Source organism: Melanostigma gelatinosum (assembly GCF_949748355.1).
Source record: "Melanostigma gelatinosum genome assembly, chromosome: 2".
NCBI classification, from domain to species: Eukaryota; Metazoa; Chordata; class Actinopteri; order Perciformes; family Zoarcidae; genus Melanostigma; species Melanostigma gelatinosum.
Genome location: NC_136635.1, coordinates 25,776,584 through 25,793,190, shown reverse-complemented (window position 1 = coordinate 25,793,190; position 16,607 = coordinate 25,776,584). Strand labels below are relative to the sequence as shown.

Sequence of the window (16,607 nt, the reverse complement as noted above, 5' to 3'; positions counted from 1 at the left end):
GTGTAGAAAAACATGCTTTCTGCAACAGTGCTCACATGTTCCATTTGATTCAAGATATAGTGTTTTTGACCAGTCGAAGCCCAGGGTATTATACTCTGGCAATCTACACAATATCGAGGCATATCAACTCATGTGAACAACAAACTGCAAATCTCTTTCTCAGCCTCGCTTTCATCTAGCATGACACATGTGCTCCAAACGGACGATACTATATGTTTGCTGCTGTAGAGCTAATGACATGCGAAACAGCTAGTTGTTAATGAAACATATATAATGCATCGCCACATAGTGGCAAATGGAATGAGACAGCAGGGCTCATTTCTCCTAAATATTGAAATTAACAATTTATACAACTAGTTACTGTAGGGTTTGGAATGCAAGCGTGGAGGATATTTTAGTGCATGCCAACATGTGTCAAGGAAAGCCTAAAGTGTGGTGAAGGCACCAGGTGTTTTTTGAAATAGAAGCCAGAGACCCTCGCTGTGCAGCAGGGAGAAAATCGAGAAGAAATTGAGAATAAAGCAATACTGGCAGCCCCAACTCCAGTACTATTTGGCACTATTGAGATTAAATCACAAATCAGGAGGACACATGCTGGGAGAAAAAAATGAGAGTCAGAAAGCTTGTTAGGAGAGCAGATTAAATAAATAATGACTTCAGATTCATGGCTTGCCGGGCACATTGCAGCTGAGAAAATGTATTTCTCTTTGTAGAAGACCGGCATCTGTGGCCAATTTGCAAGACATACGCTGAACATTGCGGGGAGAGGAATTAGCGGAACACTTGGCAATGCAATGACATGGAGGAAGCTTTTGAAAATAGCCCAGGTAACATTCACTGCTTGGGTTTCCTCATTAAGTTGTGATAAGAAGACAGGCTTCCCCACACACTCTATATTCCCCACCAGTAAGCTTGTAGAAAGAAAGAAAACCCAAGACAAGTGTTTGGGAAATATGAGCACGGCGGCTTGATGAAAAATGTAATTGCAATCGTGCACGGTTTATTTGTTTGCCCCTGCAGCCATAACAAATACCACATAATGTAATCATGTATATAAGGTTGTCATTCCTTTATCAGTGTGCTGACAAAATGACAAAACACCCCTCTTAGGGCCTTCGTAAATCATTGTCTCTGGATATAGAATGCACTGCAAACCGCGCTGTTACTTATCTCATTTAAAAAGTTGCGTTCCATTTTTTAAGGCAAAGATAAAACCATAGATGAATAGAATTTCTAAAAAGGCATCGTCACGAGACTTTTAGGGATCAATCCCATTTACAGGAGAAATGAAAGGCCACCACCAGCTACAATGTGCGATGACTGATAAGAAGTTAGTGGTGTGCCGACGACAAAGCCACGAGGCAAGGAGCAGAAAACCCCACATGCTCCCCTCGGTTTTTAATAGAGTCTCCGCACAATCAGAGACATGAGCCATGCAAATGGTGTTAAAGAGGAATAATGTTAGAGAATCAAATCTAATCCTCCAGCAAGTCGTGAGAACAGTCAGGAATGTAATTGTGTCAAGGTTCCGTTTCTTCCAGATGTAGAAAGCTTAACTGACCATGAAATGAAAATGCGTTAGGCAAAAGCCTTCCGGGGCTCACTTACTGTATGCGGCGAAAGATATTTTAAAAGCAGCAATTATTTCACATGCCAGAAGCATGGAAGCAGGGAAAAGAGCTGTAAAATGTTACAGCTCCCTTCCCGTGAATAAATAAATATCTCTCATATCAATGCGATTTAACAAATGTGTTGGGGGGATGCAGGTGGTCTAAACTACATTTGATTTACTCACAGTTACAATTATCATAGCACCTCTTCTCAATGCAATGCATTTTGTGATTCACAAAGCCAATTCAGCATCAACATCATCATCTCTCCGCTCATGCCTTTGTCCTTTCATTTCTCCTAAATGAATCTTCCATTCTTATAATAGGTCTGTAAGACAACTACTCAGCCGGTGACATTTCCATTTTTCCTCCTCAATGCTTCTATGATTGTGGCATTTGAAAATGCCTTTCCACCCCAATGCAACAATCTCACAATCTATAGCACCAGGCAACATAAAGAGAGTGATTATTTCATATACAGTTCCATGTTTGACCATCCATAACAGAGGAAAGGAGGATCAAGCTAAAAGTAGAAGGTTTTTCTATACAACACAAAGACAAAGCTGATCCTAAACTCCAAACAGAAGCGTGTGTCTTTTTCTGAAGACCTCGTGTGACATTGGACAGGAGCATGCATCAGCATTTACAACAGAAAAAAGGAGGCAACATGAATTAAATATGAGCATGTGAAACGGTGGCACTTTTGGGTCCTATTTTCTCTGTCCTTCTGGGACTGGATGTGCTTTGTACTTTAACACCTGTGATCTATTCACATCTGCTCACCTTACAGAGGGAGATCATCCACACTTCAACAAAAAATACCTCACCGTAAGTAACATAATATCATGACATTTACTTAATGTGATCATATACCTCCTGTGTTGTAAACAAGGCCAGATGCTGTGCCAGATGCAGGGACAACAGGAGGCATACAACAACTGTGAAGGTGACATTTTGGTTCAGTAAAAGGGATTATTTAAGGACTGTATGCTTCTGATATCAGGGGTGTCCAGGGGTGGATACATCATCAAAAACCACATCTGGAGCTGCAGCTACAAGAATGACACATACGATAGCAGCACTAGTGCAGGCTTTCTGGGTGTTTTTCCCTCTAATCACAGAAAATAAACAGACGTCTTGATTTGCTAGTGCTGTATGTGCATTGCAGTGCTCACCACAGGTTGGCCGTTGTTGACCCCTTCCTGGTCCATCATGTTGCGTGAGATGGTAATAGAGGGCAGATCCAGGCTCTGAGGGGGGAACTGGGGAATTAAGAGACCCCTGTGAGTAACTGGGGGCTCTGGCATTCCTGGGAAAGGCGAGTCCACTTCCGATAGACCCAGACCAGACTCCGTCTCAGGTGGAGGTGTGATGGGAGGAATCTCAAACTCCTCGTCTCCCAAGCTGGGCGTGTGAAACGTCTGCAAGGAAGAGGGAAATCATGAAATCCAGCAGCAGAAAACAGGAAGGAAACATTCTCTGAGGTGGGCCTTCTCCAACATGCCGGAAGGAAACCTTCAGGGATTAAATCAGACAACTTTGTTTAAGACGGGGAGTGTTTTGGTGGAGCGGTAATACACGTGTCTGTAAGTGCACGAAGATGTAACATTTCCTAAACCTATTAAAGTCCACTTTGAGGAAAAAGGACGCAAAAAAAAGGGCGAACGCAGAGGAAGATGTCAAAAGCAAAAATATCAAGCAGCAATCACGGGAGAGAGAGGATACATGACAAAAGCCCTTCATCTTAGGGATGGAAATACACGTCACAGGGAGATGGGTTTAAAGAACATTTTCAAAGATTATTACGCTTGGCCAGAAGTGTTCCTTTATGTTCCCCTTGCCTGTACCCTTAAATCTGCTCATCAAACAGCCTAATCCTTCTGCCTTTCGAATTAAAGCTTTTGGTCACACTTAATTTGCTTATGTGCCTTCTTGGAGATGGGACTGTTCACCTACTCGGGTCTTGTTTTCATCCGCACATTGCATTAAGCTACTCTGTGGAAAGCCAATATATTCATATCGTCACAATGGCCGCACTGCAAGTCCACACGCATGTGTGCAGACATGATTTTAACTGCTAGCACTTTGCACACTGCTTTGCATCAAGAAGCTGCTGTGAAAAACAAACACTATGTTCTTCAGGTTGATCCCAAACGCTACTTTCTTAGCCTCTGTTCACTTCTACGGTACTGTTTAAGACCTGCCTCCAGCGACCGCATCAACATTTTGAAATGTCTCGCACAATCCTGGCATGAAAATAATTGGCTTATAGGCCAAAAGAACAGGAGTGAACAGGCGTTCATACCAATTCAAACGGGCACCGATGAGTCTCCCGCAAGGCGGTTTCACCTTTTCACACACCTGCTTTTCATTTTCAACGGGATTGGGAGTCCCGGAGATGAGCGTGCCTCACTTTTCGGAGATAAACCCTGCTTCTTTGAAAGGGCAGCTGGTTTGTCTCACTCTTGGTTGGCTCACTTTTAACAAAACGTGACAACATTAGGCACATGTTAAGCATCATCGCTTAGGCTTATCCCATGGGAATCAACCTCCTACCCTCGCCTGAAACCTATAAACCGGATATTGAGAGTTGCATGATGTGCAAGCAGACTAGCAGAGCACACTATGTTCAACAACGAAGCTAACCGGGCACGTCCTCCGCGTCTTCCTCGGCTCTGTCTTTCTGTCTCCGGTAGGGGATAGAATAACAGAAGGGAGACAACGGAGGGAATATGCCAACAAAGCCCTTGATTAGGGAGTATTAATGTTCCCCCTGTTTGCTTTAGCACACAGACACTTGAAACTAATTCATTGCCTACTCAGGTCAGCTGTCTTGACAAGCACTGATGAATTCCAGTGGCAAAGGCAGCAAATAGAGTTCCTTCTCTCTCGCTCTCTCTCTCTGCTTCCCATACCACTGTTTCACTTTTCAGTGCTGGAGAATCAGTTCTCCTTTCAAAAGGAGCTAAGGTCATATTCATCACAGCCCTGGCCTCTGGCTCGCAGAGTGCAGAATAAATCACGAGCACCTTCAGTAGGAGCCATTTACTATGAGTCCTCTGCTGTCATATTATGCTTCAGTCCGCTCAAAAGCCTCCAGAACTTAGTTCACAATAATGCCTGTTCAGCGGCATGTGAATCAAAACGCAGTGTTTATAAAAAAATAAAAAATATAAAACTAAATTGTCATGAGTCATGGACAACAGCTTCCAGTAGCACATTGGAATGATCAGAGATCGTTTATCATCGCAGTCTTCATTCATCTTTTTCAACATCCCCTGCAGAGTCGGGTCAACCTCCACACCAGCTTTGAGATCGATGGCCTCATCTGTATCCTATCATGTAGCGATGTGAAAACACCGGCACACGCTCACAATACCTCTGACAGAAAAGTATCAGCCTGGTCTTGATCCTGCCTTGTCCAGTACAGATACGCTGCACCGGCTGTGATACTTTGACCACAGTTATCCACATAAGCCCTTGCAGGAATGCTTTCGAGGAAGGAAACATATCACTGACATGATTTTGCTCTTGCGCTTCTATGGAAACCTTTTGATGATGTGAGTAGGTTTCCAGTGGTGTTACACCGTGTAAGGTAAATCAGGGCAGGACTATACTAGGCCACTGGATCCTACAGGCTGGGTGCATTGTGGCCTGAATCACAGAGCCAACCTGGAGAATTTGAGGTTTCAAAGAAGACGCAAAAGGCAGACATGTACTTGGAGGAGAGGAATGCTGGTCTTTAGTGTCTGCTAAAGAAGTAGAAGATAGAAACAGAAAAAACAACTGTGGGGGAGGATAGGATAGAGCAAGATCAGTATCAAGAGACCTAGCTTGTGTACATTGCATCTCTTTGTTAATGATGATACAAATTAACATCTGCACCAAAGGCACTGATAATGGAGCCATGGCGTTTGTGTCTCTTCGGGGGTGGGGGGGTATGGAAGATGTCAACTGTCTGCGAAGAAAAGACCCAGTTGCACACTGTCTAGTGTCATTTCACATAAAGCCAGTCTAATTCTGCACCAGGAGCAGCTTAGGGGGCTCTGATCAGAGATTAAGAGATGCACAATCCACTTTCTTCACATCACCAGCCTGATTATCCATTTAAATTGTTCTGAAAGGATCAGCGGAGCCAAGTGCCAAGCCAGATGCTGGCTTGGGTTGTGCAGGCATGTACATGTTAAAGGGTGGGCAAGGGACAGCACAACACAGAGAGAGAGTGACAGTAGTGTGTGCGCGCGCGTGTGTGTGTGTGTGTGTCTTTCCATTGGCAGCCACCGGGGCCAGTGGTATGAGGGCAGAGCAGGGCTTGTAACAGAGAGGCCTGATGTAGCCAGCATGAGGATCCTCAGCAGGTGTGTGGGAAATCTCCAGTCCTCAGTGGTAAACCTGAACTGAACTAAACTCTACTGCAATTCATTCTAATAGTTGTTATATTCTGCCGGACAAACTAAAAATCTAAAAGTGGGGTTTATGGTGACAAACAAACCTCCCCTAATAAGTAATAATAATCTGAATTACATGATTATGCACAGCAGCAAATACCAGATGCCAGTGAGATAAAACTAGACAAAAATCCAAAACGAAGAGTCTTCAGCCAGAGCAGCGCTTTGAGCTAAATGCTAACGTCAGCCTGCTAACCTGCTCACAAGGGCAATGATAATATGCTGATGTTTAGCAGGTATACGTATGTTCACCATCTTAGCATGCTAACATTTGATAATCAGCAGTAAACACAAAGTAGAGCTGTGACTGATAGGAATGTTATTAGTTCTGGAAGTATTTAGTCATAAACTAAAGTATCGGACAAATTTAAATGTTGACTTGATGGTGGTGCTAGATGAAAAGTCAGGAATCATCAGTCCCACGCACACGATTTAAGACCCGTGGTGACCGAGCCTTTGAGGCAGTGGCCCCGAGGCTCTGGAATGCTCTGCCTGCAACGCTGCGCCTCGCAGATACTGTGGATACTTTTAAAAGCCAGCTCAAAACCCACCTGTTTAGGCTGGCGTTTGTGTAAAAGTAAACCCATGTCCTAGACCTGCTCTTAAAATATGTTTTACATTTTTATTTTATTTTTTTTTATTTTCTCTGTGTAGATAATTTATTGACCCTTGGGTCACATTGTGTTTTTATGCTTTTAAATGTCTGCTCTGTTAAGCACTTTGTGATACCACTGTCTGTGAAAAGCGCTATATAAATAAAATTCATTCATTCATTCATCAAAATAAAAAGAAATTAGTGGCGGGATCATTAAAGCCATGTACATAGTCTGAGAAACAAAACATCTTCTGCCATCCATCTGTCAGATGTTGATATTTCAAGAGATGAGTAAAAACATATATGCGTGTACTATCGCCTGTGAAATATCCTTCTGAGGCTTCATCCTCTGGGGACGTCTATGCAAAATCAATTTCCATTCCAATAGTGGGGATATTTCAGTCTTAGCATGGCTAAAAGTGACTTTAATGCAAAGGGTCAACACATCTTGTTTTTAACATGCATTATATGCTGCTTTATATTGTTATACTGTAGCTCTACTGAGCAAAATTACAATGTTGACAACAAAAGAAACAGGCATTGAGTTGACTAGGAGACGTGTATCAGTGAGTTTTCCCTTCCGATATTTTATCCTCGTGCTGCCTTGGTGCTCTTTCAATATCAGCACAAAGAGCAAGAGAAAGCTTTTCAGGCAATATTCCCAGCCCTTCAATAAACCTAGTAATGCAATTCACAGATGCAATAACCAAGACTTGTTAAAGGCAGCAGCATGCAATTACTGCATATAATAGGCCTCAGAATCAATAGAGGCAGGATTGAGGATCCAGTTTCAAATATCTAGACGGGCAGAGTGCAGCTACTCAAATGACAACATCAACCATGGCACCCCTAATCAACATTATTTCAAATTTGGATCATTTGTAGTCCATTTCTACATATTTATAGTTCATTACACATCTCTAATTTGATTAGGAAAGTAAAGTGATACATCTGAGTGGAACACAAACTCGGTGTACAGTATCCTTTTCCCTCGAGAGAAGCAGTCAAGCTCTCCCTGCTTGTATGCTTTACCAGGCACACCAAGGTCATCTTATCTCATCCTCTAAGTGCATACGGTAAATGATACACCAGCCATCTAAACGGCAAATACAGGTCTGCTGTTCTGATGTAGAAGCATTCTGCCTCGAGCACAATCCATACTGTTATTGTAGATGTATAGTATGTTTTGCTCAGACAAACGGTAACTGGATGTAGGCTGGTTTCTATTCCGCTTCAAAGCATTTGGGATAATGCTTAATTTTTATATATATATATATATATATATTTTTTTTTTCAAGAAAGAAATATGACATTATTCCTCTTTTAAATGAGAAGCTTAATTCATTACCAATAAAACCCTTTGCTGCTACAGTCTGACCTGGTACTGACGCACAATTAATCTAATATTAATCGCAATCACTATTTTCACTTCCCACAATGAAATAAATATGAGCGACTGCTTATTGACATTCAAAATGCGTGCTCCGCTTGTAGAAAACTCTGCTGCGTATCAAATCAAGCTCTTCCTAAACGGACAGCCAGCCACCAGGGGGCGATGGCCAAGTTTTTGGCTTCACTTTTGGGGGAGCCGTCGTGCTGCTATGCCGCAGACGTGCGGCCTGTTGAAAACATGAACAATCCACATAAATAACCGGGATCTCAATGTTGATCAAAAATAATTGTGGTTATCATTTTGGCTATAATCGTGCATCCCTAGTTATGGTTTGCTAATCTTAGCCAACTTCAGATAGGTATGGCTTAAGTTTTGCTGTTTCACTAACATCAGTGAGTCAGTTTGACTCTACTTGTGTTACCGTTACACTATGTTTCAACATTTTCCCACACATTGAAATGTGTGGCCACAGTGGCAGCAAAAGTTATATCGTCTCACTAAATTATTCGGTGAAACTAAACTAAACACTCGCATTGCAATTTCTTCATGTAAAACAACAGGTGGTTGGAAAACAAAAGGACTGCAAAGTTGCTGACCGTTGTCATTGTTCAAGCAGTTCACTTTCACCAGACTGAAGCTGAGCACTGGTGCTAACTGATGGTACAATACTATTACGGGAAAATAAGAAAACATGTTGCAACAAGTGATGCGTTTCTAAGAGCGATCAATGTTAAAAGTTTAAATTAGAAAAAAACATTTAGAGAATCAATGTGCGACTATGCAAATGCATGTTAGTGCTACGGCCTTGCTAACAACTGAACCTACAGGCCAAATATTTGTGCATGTGTCCAATTTATAACTCAAAGCTAATGCTCATTTAATCAGACCACTTTGGAGATAGAGGTGAAGCTACCCACAAAAGTAGCAGTTAATCTTCATAAAATACAGAGGGTGCATCTTTGTATGCGGTACACCACTGGTTTTGATTAGAGAACAATAGCTAAACAAATGTGGTTGCATAAACTTAGCATGCTGTCAAAGTTGGCTGTTCATCATGGAGCCCTCATAAAGGACACTGCCCAGGGCAGGCACATCAAGTAGATTAATATAGCATTAGAGTGGAACCTCAAAGTGGAAGTCAAATTAACCTTAATTTAGCTCTGGTTGCGACAAACAATACTGTGCGCTCTCAGGGAAAATACTTACTCTCTCGTTCTCTCCCAGGCACAATACCATCTGTGCCCCAACACTGGAAACAGTTGTTCCTTTTGATGAAATGCAAATGAGCTCGGCAGTTTTTATAAAAAAAAAGAATAATAATTTAAAATAAATAATAATAAAAACCTGCCCATCCCCCCCTGTTCCCTGGATGCCACAGTGGGCCCTCACAGCTGGGGGTTGAACGCTCTCCAAGCAGCTTGTGTCGGTGCGGTCCCCGTTACAGTCGGCCACTGGGTACAGAGGATGCACCCACTCAGCGTAAAAGTGGGGGAAAATTAAACTTCTTCCACAACACTCTGTGGCTTTGTGAAGTGGGCCACTCAAAACACTTCTGTCTGAGCTTGAATGTCACAATTGCGTCACAATTGCATCCCAACTGCCCAAGTGACGTGAATGATCGGGTTAACAGTGACATCCATCTCTCTATTTAGGAGCGGTGTAATGACGCTTTGCTGTGCGTTTTGAAGCCAGATCAATCTCCCCTGCTACACTGGATGAGATTGGCCCGTTTGAACCACAGAGGATGATGGGTATTTTTGGTGCACTTGTCTCTAATGACAGGGCAGCAGAGTGGGTGGAGGGGGAATAGAACAAGTAAATTTAGCACACTGTTAGGACTACTATGGCTCAGAGAGGCAGTTTTATACCTCCAGAGAAACAACTGTTCCCTTCTTTCTTTCAATGCCACAGTGCAGCACACGGAACTATTCCAGCAGCTCCACACACTCAGGATTGTTGGTGACATTGCACTTTATGTAAGTGCCAGCAGAGAGAAAGCAACAGAAGCGTAGCACCTCTTTGGGCTCTTTCATTACGTCTTTGAAAAGATGAAGAAAACAGGCGTTCGTAACCATAGCTTGATATGATGTCAATTTATCTTACAGAGTGCAGTCAAGATAGTCCGCTCACATCAGCATCAGCTCTCAGAAGTTACTCTGAGACAGTATAGGGTGAGTCAAGCTCATCTTTCCGTAAGCTTATGTCTTTTGAGGCTCTCGGGACAGGCAGCATTTCAGGAAATAAAATAATGTTGCCTCTGACAAAACATGGAGAAATTCAAATTGGAATGTATCATTATGGATGTTTCAGTGGGCTTTACAGTGCGAAATATAGGGCTCATGCTTTAGATGTGTACTCAACTGCATTTGCATTGTTTACTTTTCCACGTTCAAAAGAGAACTCCAATAAAAGTATACTTACATCACCAGCAGCGAGCAGAGCACCGTTCGCCTCCGCCATGTTCATGTAGCTGTTGTTGTTGTTGTTCTGGAACTGCAAAAAAACACAAAAAAAACCACAATCAGCCTACTAGTGTCCAGATAACATCAAGTGCAACTCGAGCTCTGCCCTTTCACAATGGACACCTGTCACTCAAACAGGTTGTCACACTTGGCTCTGAATGTTTACACACAGTGTTAACCCCTCTTCTCTCTGTGCATGCACATTCTGCCACTCTGCCATTATTGAGACATGACGAGAGGCATGCGAGAGGCCCAGGCCAATTCAAACCAGGGTAATGAGAATCTGGTCTGGCTATTCAGCTCATATGGGACGGCAAATAAGCACATGTTTGCATCACAAAGCCATCACGATGCAGTGGCAGGTTATTAACTTCAAATAAACTATGGGAGAGGAGAGATACTGAGGGGAAATAAGGAGGCGAGGAGTGTTTTTAATATGGCTCGAGTACATTTTTGGTTAATGGGGGTTTTACAATTTAATTCACCAACATGATTTGGACATGTTTCCATTCTCATGAACTCCTGTTTTAGTGCAACAAGTGTATTATTCTCAAGCATTTACCTGTTAATATCAGAGCTGATATCAGAAGAATAACACTGGTGATACAATCGTGCCACACTGTCAAGAAAAGATTCAAAACAGCAAAACATCAGCGTGTAAGACAGTTGATAAGTTACTAAAAACCCTGTACGTTGGTAAGAAACTGTTTTCACAACATACCCCTCCCTCCCAACCCACACATAGCCTGCTGGCAAAATGGCAGCCACTTCCTTTCTTTGGAGACACAGCCATGCTGACAGGTAGGAACAATGGGACATAGAATGAAGAATTATGGGCTAGCAGCTGGGCCCAGGAGCACAATGCACCTCTCTGTGAGTGAGGAGTGCAAAAACCCAGCCTACACGGCACGGAGGAGAAAGAGTCACAGCGCGTTTGCGTCTTCTTGAGGTTCCACTGAGAACACAATTTCAACAAAGCTCGGCGGTAATCTCTTTTGTGTGTTTATTACAAAGTCACTCTCTTAAAACATTATGAGAGGCAAAGAACTCCAATAGACGGAGAGAAAGAGAGAAATAAATGGCTTCTTATCCAAGCAGAAGCCAAACAGTAGTGGAAACAAATTAAGATCAGAGCGAACTGAGAAGTGCATTCATATATTTTCTAGCCCTTTGTGTTGTTGTTTTTTGCCCTTCTCCTTTTCTTCCGAGTGGTTAGTATGCGAATGTAATTACCGAAAGAACTGCTGCTAATCAACTGCGAATGGTATCCATTAATTAGTCTATGCCCTGGAGAGAGAGAATGGGGAATCGGCAGCAATGTTAACAGTGCTACGCACCGCTGAGTAGCGGAGCCACAAGCTCTGCTAGCAGTTGCTGGAGCAGGTGGCTTGTGCCGTCAAGGCCTCCGGTGCCACCTTACCTGGAGCTGCCCCACTAAACTATATCTGACTGGAGCACTGGGGGTTTGCATGTTTGCACAAATGCACACACAAATGTATAAACACACACACCTTAAGTGAGAACCATCTGTCAATACTCCTTCACTTCCCAGCTGTGTGTAACTTTGAGACATGACATGGTTGGGTTACGCCAGCCACTCGGCTGGTAATTAACCTTATGCTGGGCTTATCTTTGAAGTGTTACTCCGTCCCTCTTCTTCTTTTCGATAACAAATTGAAGTCTCGGAGATATCCTTCTCTATTCAAGCACTGGGAACATTGTTGTGATTGTGGGGGGAGATAGGGCTCTGTTTCTCCTGTCCCCGTGTCTCTCTGGATGTGAATAGGACTTTTTAAGAGTGAGCAGACAACAGACCTTTGGAAATCGTTCTCTGAGAATTCAGGTAAAAAAAAAAAATGGAGGACTACAGACGGATCTGAAATCTTCATGCTCCTTTTAATATAGATGTTTGTACACTCTGCTGCCTGTTGTGTGATAGAAAGAAGAAGAAAAAAGCTGCAAAATGTCTCTGCGAGCGGAGTAGCTTTGTCTCGGATTCCGTGCAAACTTGTTGGTGGCACTTCTTGGTCACACATTTCAACTCCATTACTTGCCATGTTAGACTACTTCACAAGCATGTAAGTGTTTCTAAATCAGGAAGCAACACACTGTGCTGTATGGCTGAGATACATACCGCAAGCATGGCCATTACGAGAATCATATTAGCTCCATTAGAGGAAACGTAATCACGTTAAATCCATGGGCTGATTAGCGGTGTCAACCTCCCTGGTCTCTGTGAGTCATGTTTTATTCTGTTTCCAGGGCCCTTTAAGAGCAGTTCCTTATCTCCTCCGAGAACTGTGACTAACATCCCAAGAAATGTCCCCAGCCACCGGCGGTATCAATCTTCACCATTAAAAGCTGCACCATGTCGCATCGCAGCCCGGGCCAGCGGCCCCGGCGGACAAGCAGAGCAGGGAGTGGCGATTATTATTGTTATTCCCAATTCATTTTTTTTGCGGGGGGTGGGGGAGACATTCGCCACTCATGTTCGCAGCAGTGACGATGGAGTCAAATGCCAGATGAAATTAAGTGTGATTGGAGGGACCAAGCAGCTAAAATGGGTCAGCGCAGACCATGAAGGCTCTGTAATTAAAATGATGTGACGAGCTAGACGAGAGCTGCCATGTGAAGGGCCAAACAACCCGTGTGTGTGTGTGTGTGTGTGTGTGTGTGTGTGTGTGTGTGTGTGCGCGCACGGGAAAGTATTTTTGGAATCAGAGGGTGCAACAAAAATGAAAAGTTGGCGAAATCTGAGGTGGGGAATTACTTGACTTTTTTTTGCTAACTAAATGCTCCTGAACACACAAACTTGTATATCGAGTGAAAACTATAGCAACAGCTCAGCAATGTTACATGCATTCAAGAAACTAGCATCTCACCCAAAGGGAAGCCATAGAAAATCGTGCCTTAAAGTAGCTGTGAGGGCTTTTATTAACAGAGTGAATTCACGGCTAAAGGTGCTCTGTAATATGAGCCGCACTAAGAGTCAGACGTGGCTACATGGCAGAGCAAACACTGGGCGCTCAGTGTTTTTATTTCTGCTTCTGCAACACCAGCACATTTCTTCAACAACTGTTTAACAGGAGAGAATTAAGAGCTTACATGGGCCCTGATCCTAACGCGAAAAGACTCCACTGTCTGCATGATCGCAGGCAGACAGAAAACCAAGCAACCTCGCAGCGACTGGGATGAATGGGAAATTCTAGGTTTTTCTTTAAACGCACATTACTGCCATTCTTTTTTTTTTTTATTCTAAGTCAAGATAAGACTTCAAGGATACCCCTTGAATCAATGTGAAAGCTTATGTGATTCATTATCAGACTAAACAGTTACAATCAGATTCGAAGCAACAGATATCAGCCTGTTTTCAAATAGAACTTTAATGCCTGATTTTTTTTTTTCTCTCCACGTTTTAAATCCCAGTGCAGGAATATTCGTATGAAGAAATGTGGGAAATAAGGTGTTTTACAGCTATTATAGCAAACAAAATTATTTCAACCTCAGGGTGAACACAATATTGCACCAACATGACCCCATCTCACCCTCAATATGATGGAGTAACCACACAGATCCTATCAGTAAACATGAACTGGACAACCAAGATCCACAGAATAGATGGCTGAAGGGCCTCTGATAGCACAGCTGCCATCTCTGCATGCATACAAATGGAAAATAAACAGGCACTAGCCCGTACTGCATCTGAACATTGAATACTGCTTTGTCAATGGTGATTAAATGATAAAGCATGACTGGGAAAGATGCAAGATGACACAGCATTTTACCTTGAAAAAAAGACAGAAAATTTGATGAATCTGTGTTTCCAAGCCTTCCGAAGGCTGTCCTTTGGTTTTAAAGGACGATCAAACAGTCACAATATTAGTGCTGTCTGTCAGCAGGTAACTCAATTGGACACATTCTTCCTCCCCACTGAAAACCACCAAACTAATTCAATCAAGGGCCCAGGCTTTTCCAGAAACATATCAACTGCTGACAAGCGATTTTACAGTTCAGCTTGAGCTCAGTAATCACAGCCTAGCATGTGTTTTCTGGAACATGACACTTGTGCTAATATGTTCTCCAGTGGTCTCCATAAAACAGAGCAAAAACACCACAGTTAAAACTCAACCTCCAATCCCGAGCAACCCGCGGTAATTTGCGTAATGTATTATTTTATGCAATTTCCTTTCAAGCTTGGCCTGCCACCGGACTTCTCATTCGGTGATGGGGATCAGAGACTGAAAAGTGCAGCACTGTTTCCTCTCCTGCGAAACTGTAGCCTCTGGAAAAGTTATCTTCCAATTCCCAAGGTCCTCCTCAGCAAATACGTGCTCATTTACAACCCGATTCAGCATAAACACTCTGCAGCTGCCTCTCTGGCGATCACGAGCCCTATTCACGCCCAGCAGGCCGTCGTACATGCAGCGCCGAGCTGACATATAGAGATATATTTCCTCCTATGTGCGCATCGGTCAATTTGTAAAGCGACTCCACAACACAGCATGTCCACGGAGTCGGCTCGCAACCTGTGTTCTGATCTGCGTGATGGATCGATTGGTAATTCAGTTTAAAGCTAAAATCATTACTCCCCCCCACATCCAAGCACTGTCTTCCACCATTAGGGCTGCTAGTCCTCGACTACATGAGGTGGAATTGAGGGAAAGTTCATTGTAAGCATCTCACTGTTCCTCTGCCTCTCAGTGAGAGTACCACCGCAGCAGTGCAGAGGATGCGGCGTGAGAAAAAAAGTCTCTGTCTTATCTAGGATCTGAATCAAGCTGATGACAGTTTTGTTCAGGCTGTGTGCTGATCATCTCTCTCTCTCTCACACCATGCTTTGCTTTAGTAAAGATAGATGTGGAGGAACCGTTTAAACCCTTGCGGAGATATCTAACCTGCCACAAAAGGCCATGTTTGTAAGTACGTGCTAGAAAAATGACAAAGAATCAGCTCCAACAGTATGAAAGCGTTCTATAATGTTTGACCAGAGAGTGGTAAACATGCAGGAAATGCAGGTTGAAATTTGGACCATTCATTTTGGAAGAGGTCATCACTGAGGTCTTTAAGGGTGAAGACATTATCGACAGAGTTTGTCATCATGAACCCAAAAGCAGAGCTTCTGTTTTCTTTAAATGACTCTGCATGGTAGTCACGGGGCATGAAACCAAGTTTGCATATCCAACCAAAATGACAAGCTTAACTATCAAAATAAAGGAAAATCTTAAAGCGATTTCACAGCTCAGCAAATATGTATTATGTTTTTTCAAGCTACCCAGTCATTATGTCAGTGTTGAAAGACAGTGAAAGGCAAACTATGGCTGGTGCGTTCGGCATATTCCCCGGGGCAGAATTCATATTCAGCACAGACACAGTGTACAAGAATGATAACACGGAGACACAAGCAGACCAGGGTGAAACAGAAGATCTTTGAATTTCTTTCAAAGTATTCGTGGATGAGACTATTTGAGTTTACTGCAGCAGAACATGCATCCGTTTGTCAGAAAAGCTGTCTGAAATAATTTAAAGCACATGCTATAAATGTTGAAGCAGCAATGCTTTGCCACTCTGGCTATTGTATTGAATGAAAGAGAACCCAACGCCAAAGTCATGTTGGGATCTTCAGCTATATGTGGTAATTTAATAATGCCTCTCCCTATTTAGAAGCACAATTACAGCCACGCTCGCAGCTCTCTGGTCGTACTTGGGCACCACAGTGCTTTGAGCTGTATGCTAACATCAGCATGCTAACATGCTCACCATACACACGCTGAGGTTTAGCAGGTAATGCTTCACCATGAATGTCTGTACAACATGTCATGGCAATCCATCCAATAGTTACTGAAAATAGAGCTATTTCCATCCGGACGAAAGAGGTGGAACAACTGACAAAGCGACACTGCACATCCCTAGAATAAGACAACTGTAATCCCCCTAATTTTTCTCATCATTTAGTTTAATAATGCTAACATTAACTCTGTCATCCGGTTTTATGTATAAATGTTGATTTTAAGAGAAAACGGTGACAATAAAGTCAGACCATACTTTTGTAGCACAGCCACATCCAACCCAATGTTACACAATGGAACTAAAATACGCTGA

General features: G+C 42.9%; 1 protein-coding gene across 1 annotated transcript in view; it reads right to left on the bottom strand.

Annotated features, from left to right (window-relative positions):
- The window catches only part of tox3 (TOX high mobility group box family member 3), a 38,457-nt gene that overhangs the window by 6,893 nt on the left and 14,957 nt on the right, over window positions 1-16,607 (bottom strand). The window contains exons 2-3 of the mRNA XM_079293327.1: window positions 10,468-10,539; window positions 2,786-3,031 (exon numbers count right to left, since the gene is read on the bottom strand). Of these exons, the coding sequence (XP_079149453.1) occupies window positions 2,786-3,031; window positions 10,468-10,539 (318 nt within the window). The remainder of the gene's footprint in view (window positions 1-2,785; window positions 3,032-10,467; window positions 10,540-16,607) is intronic.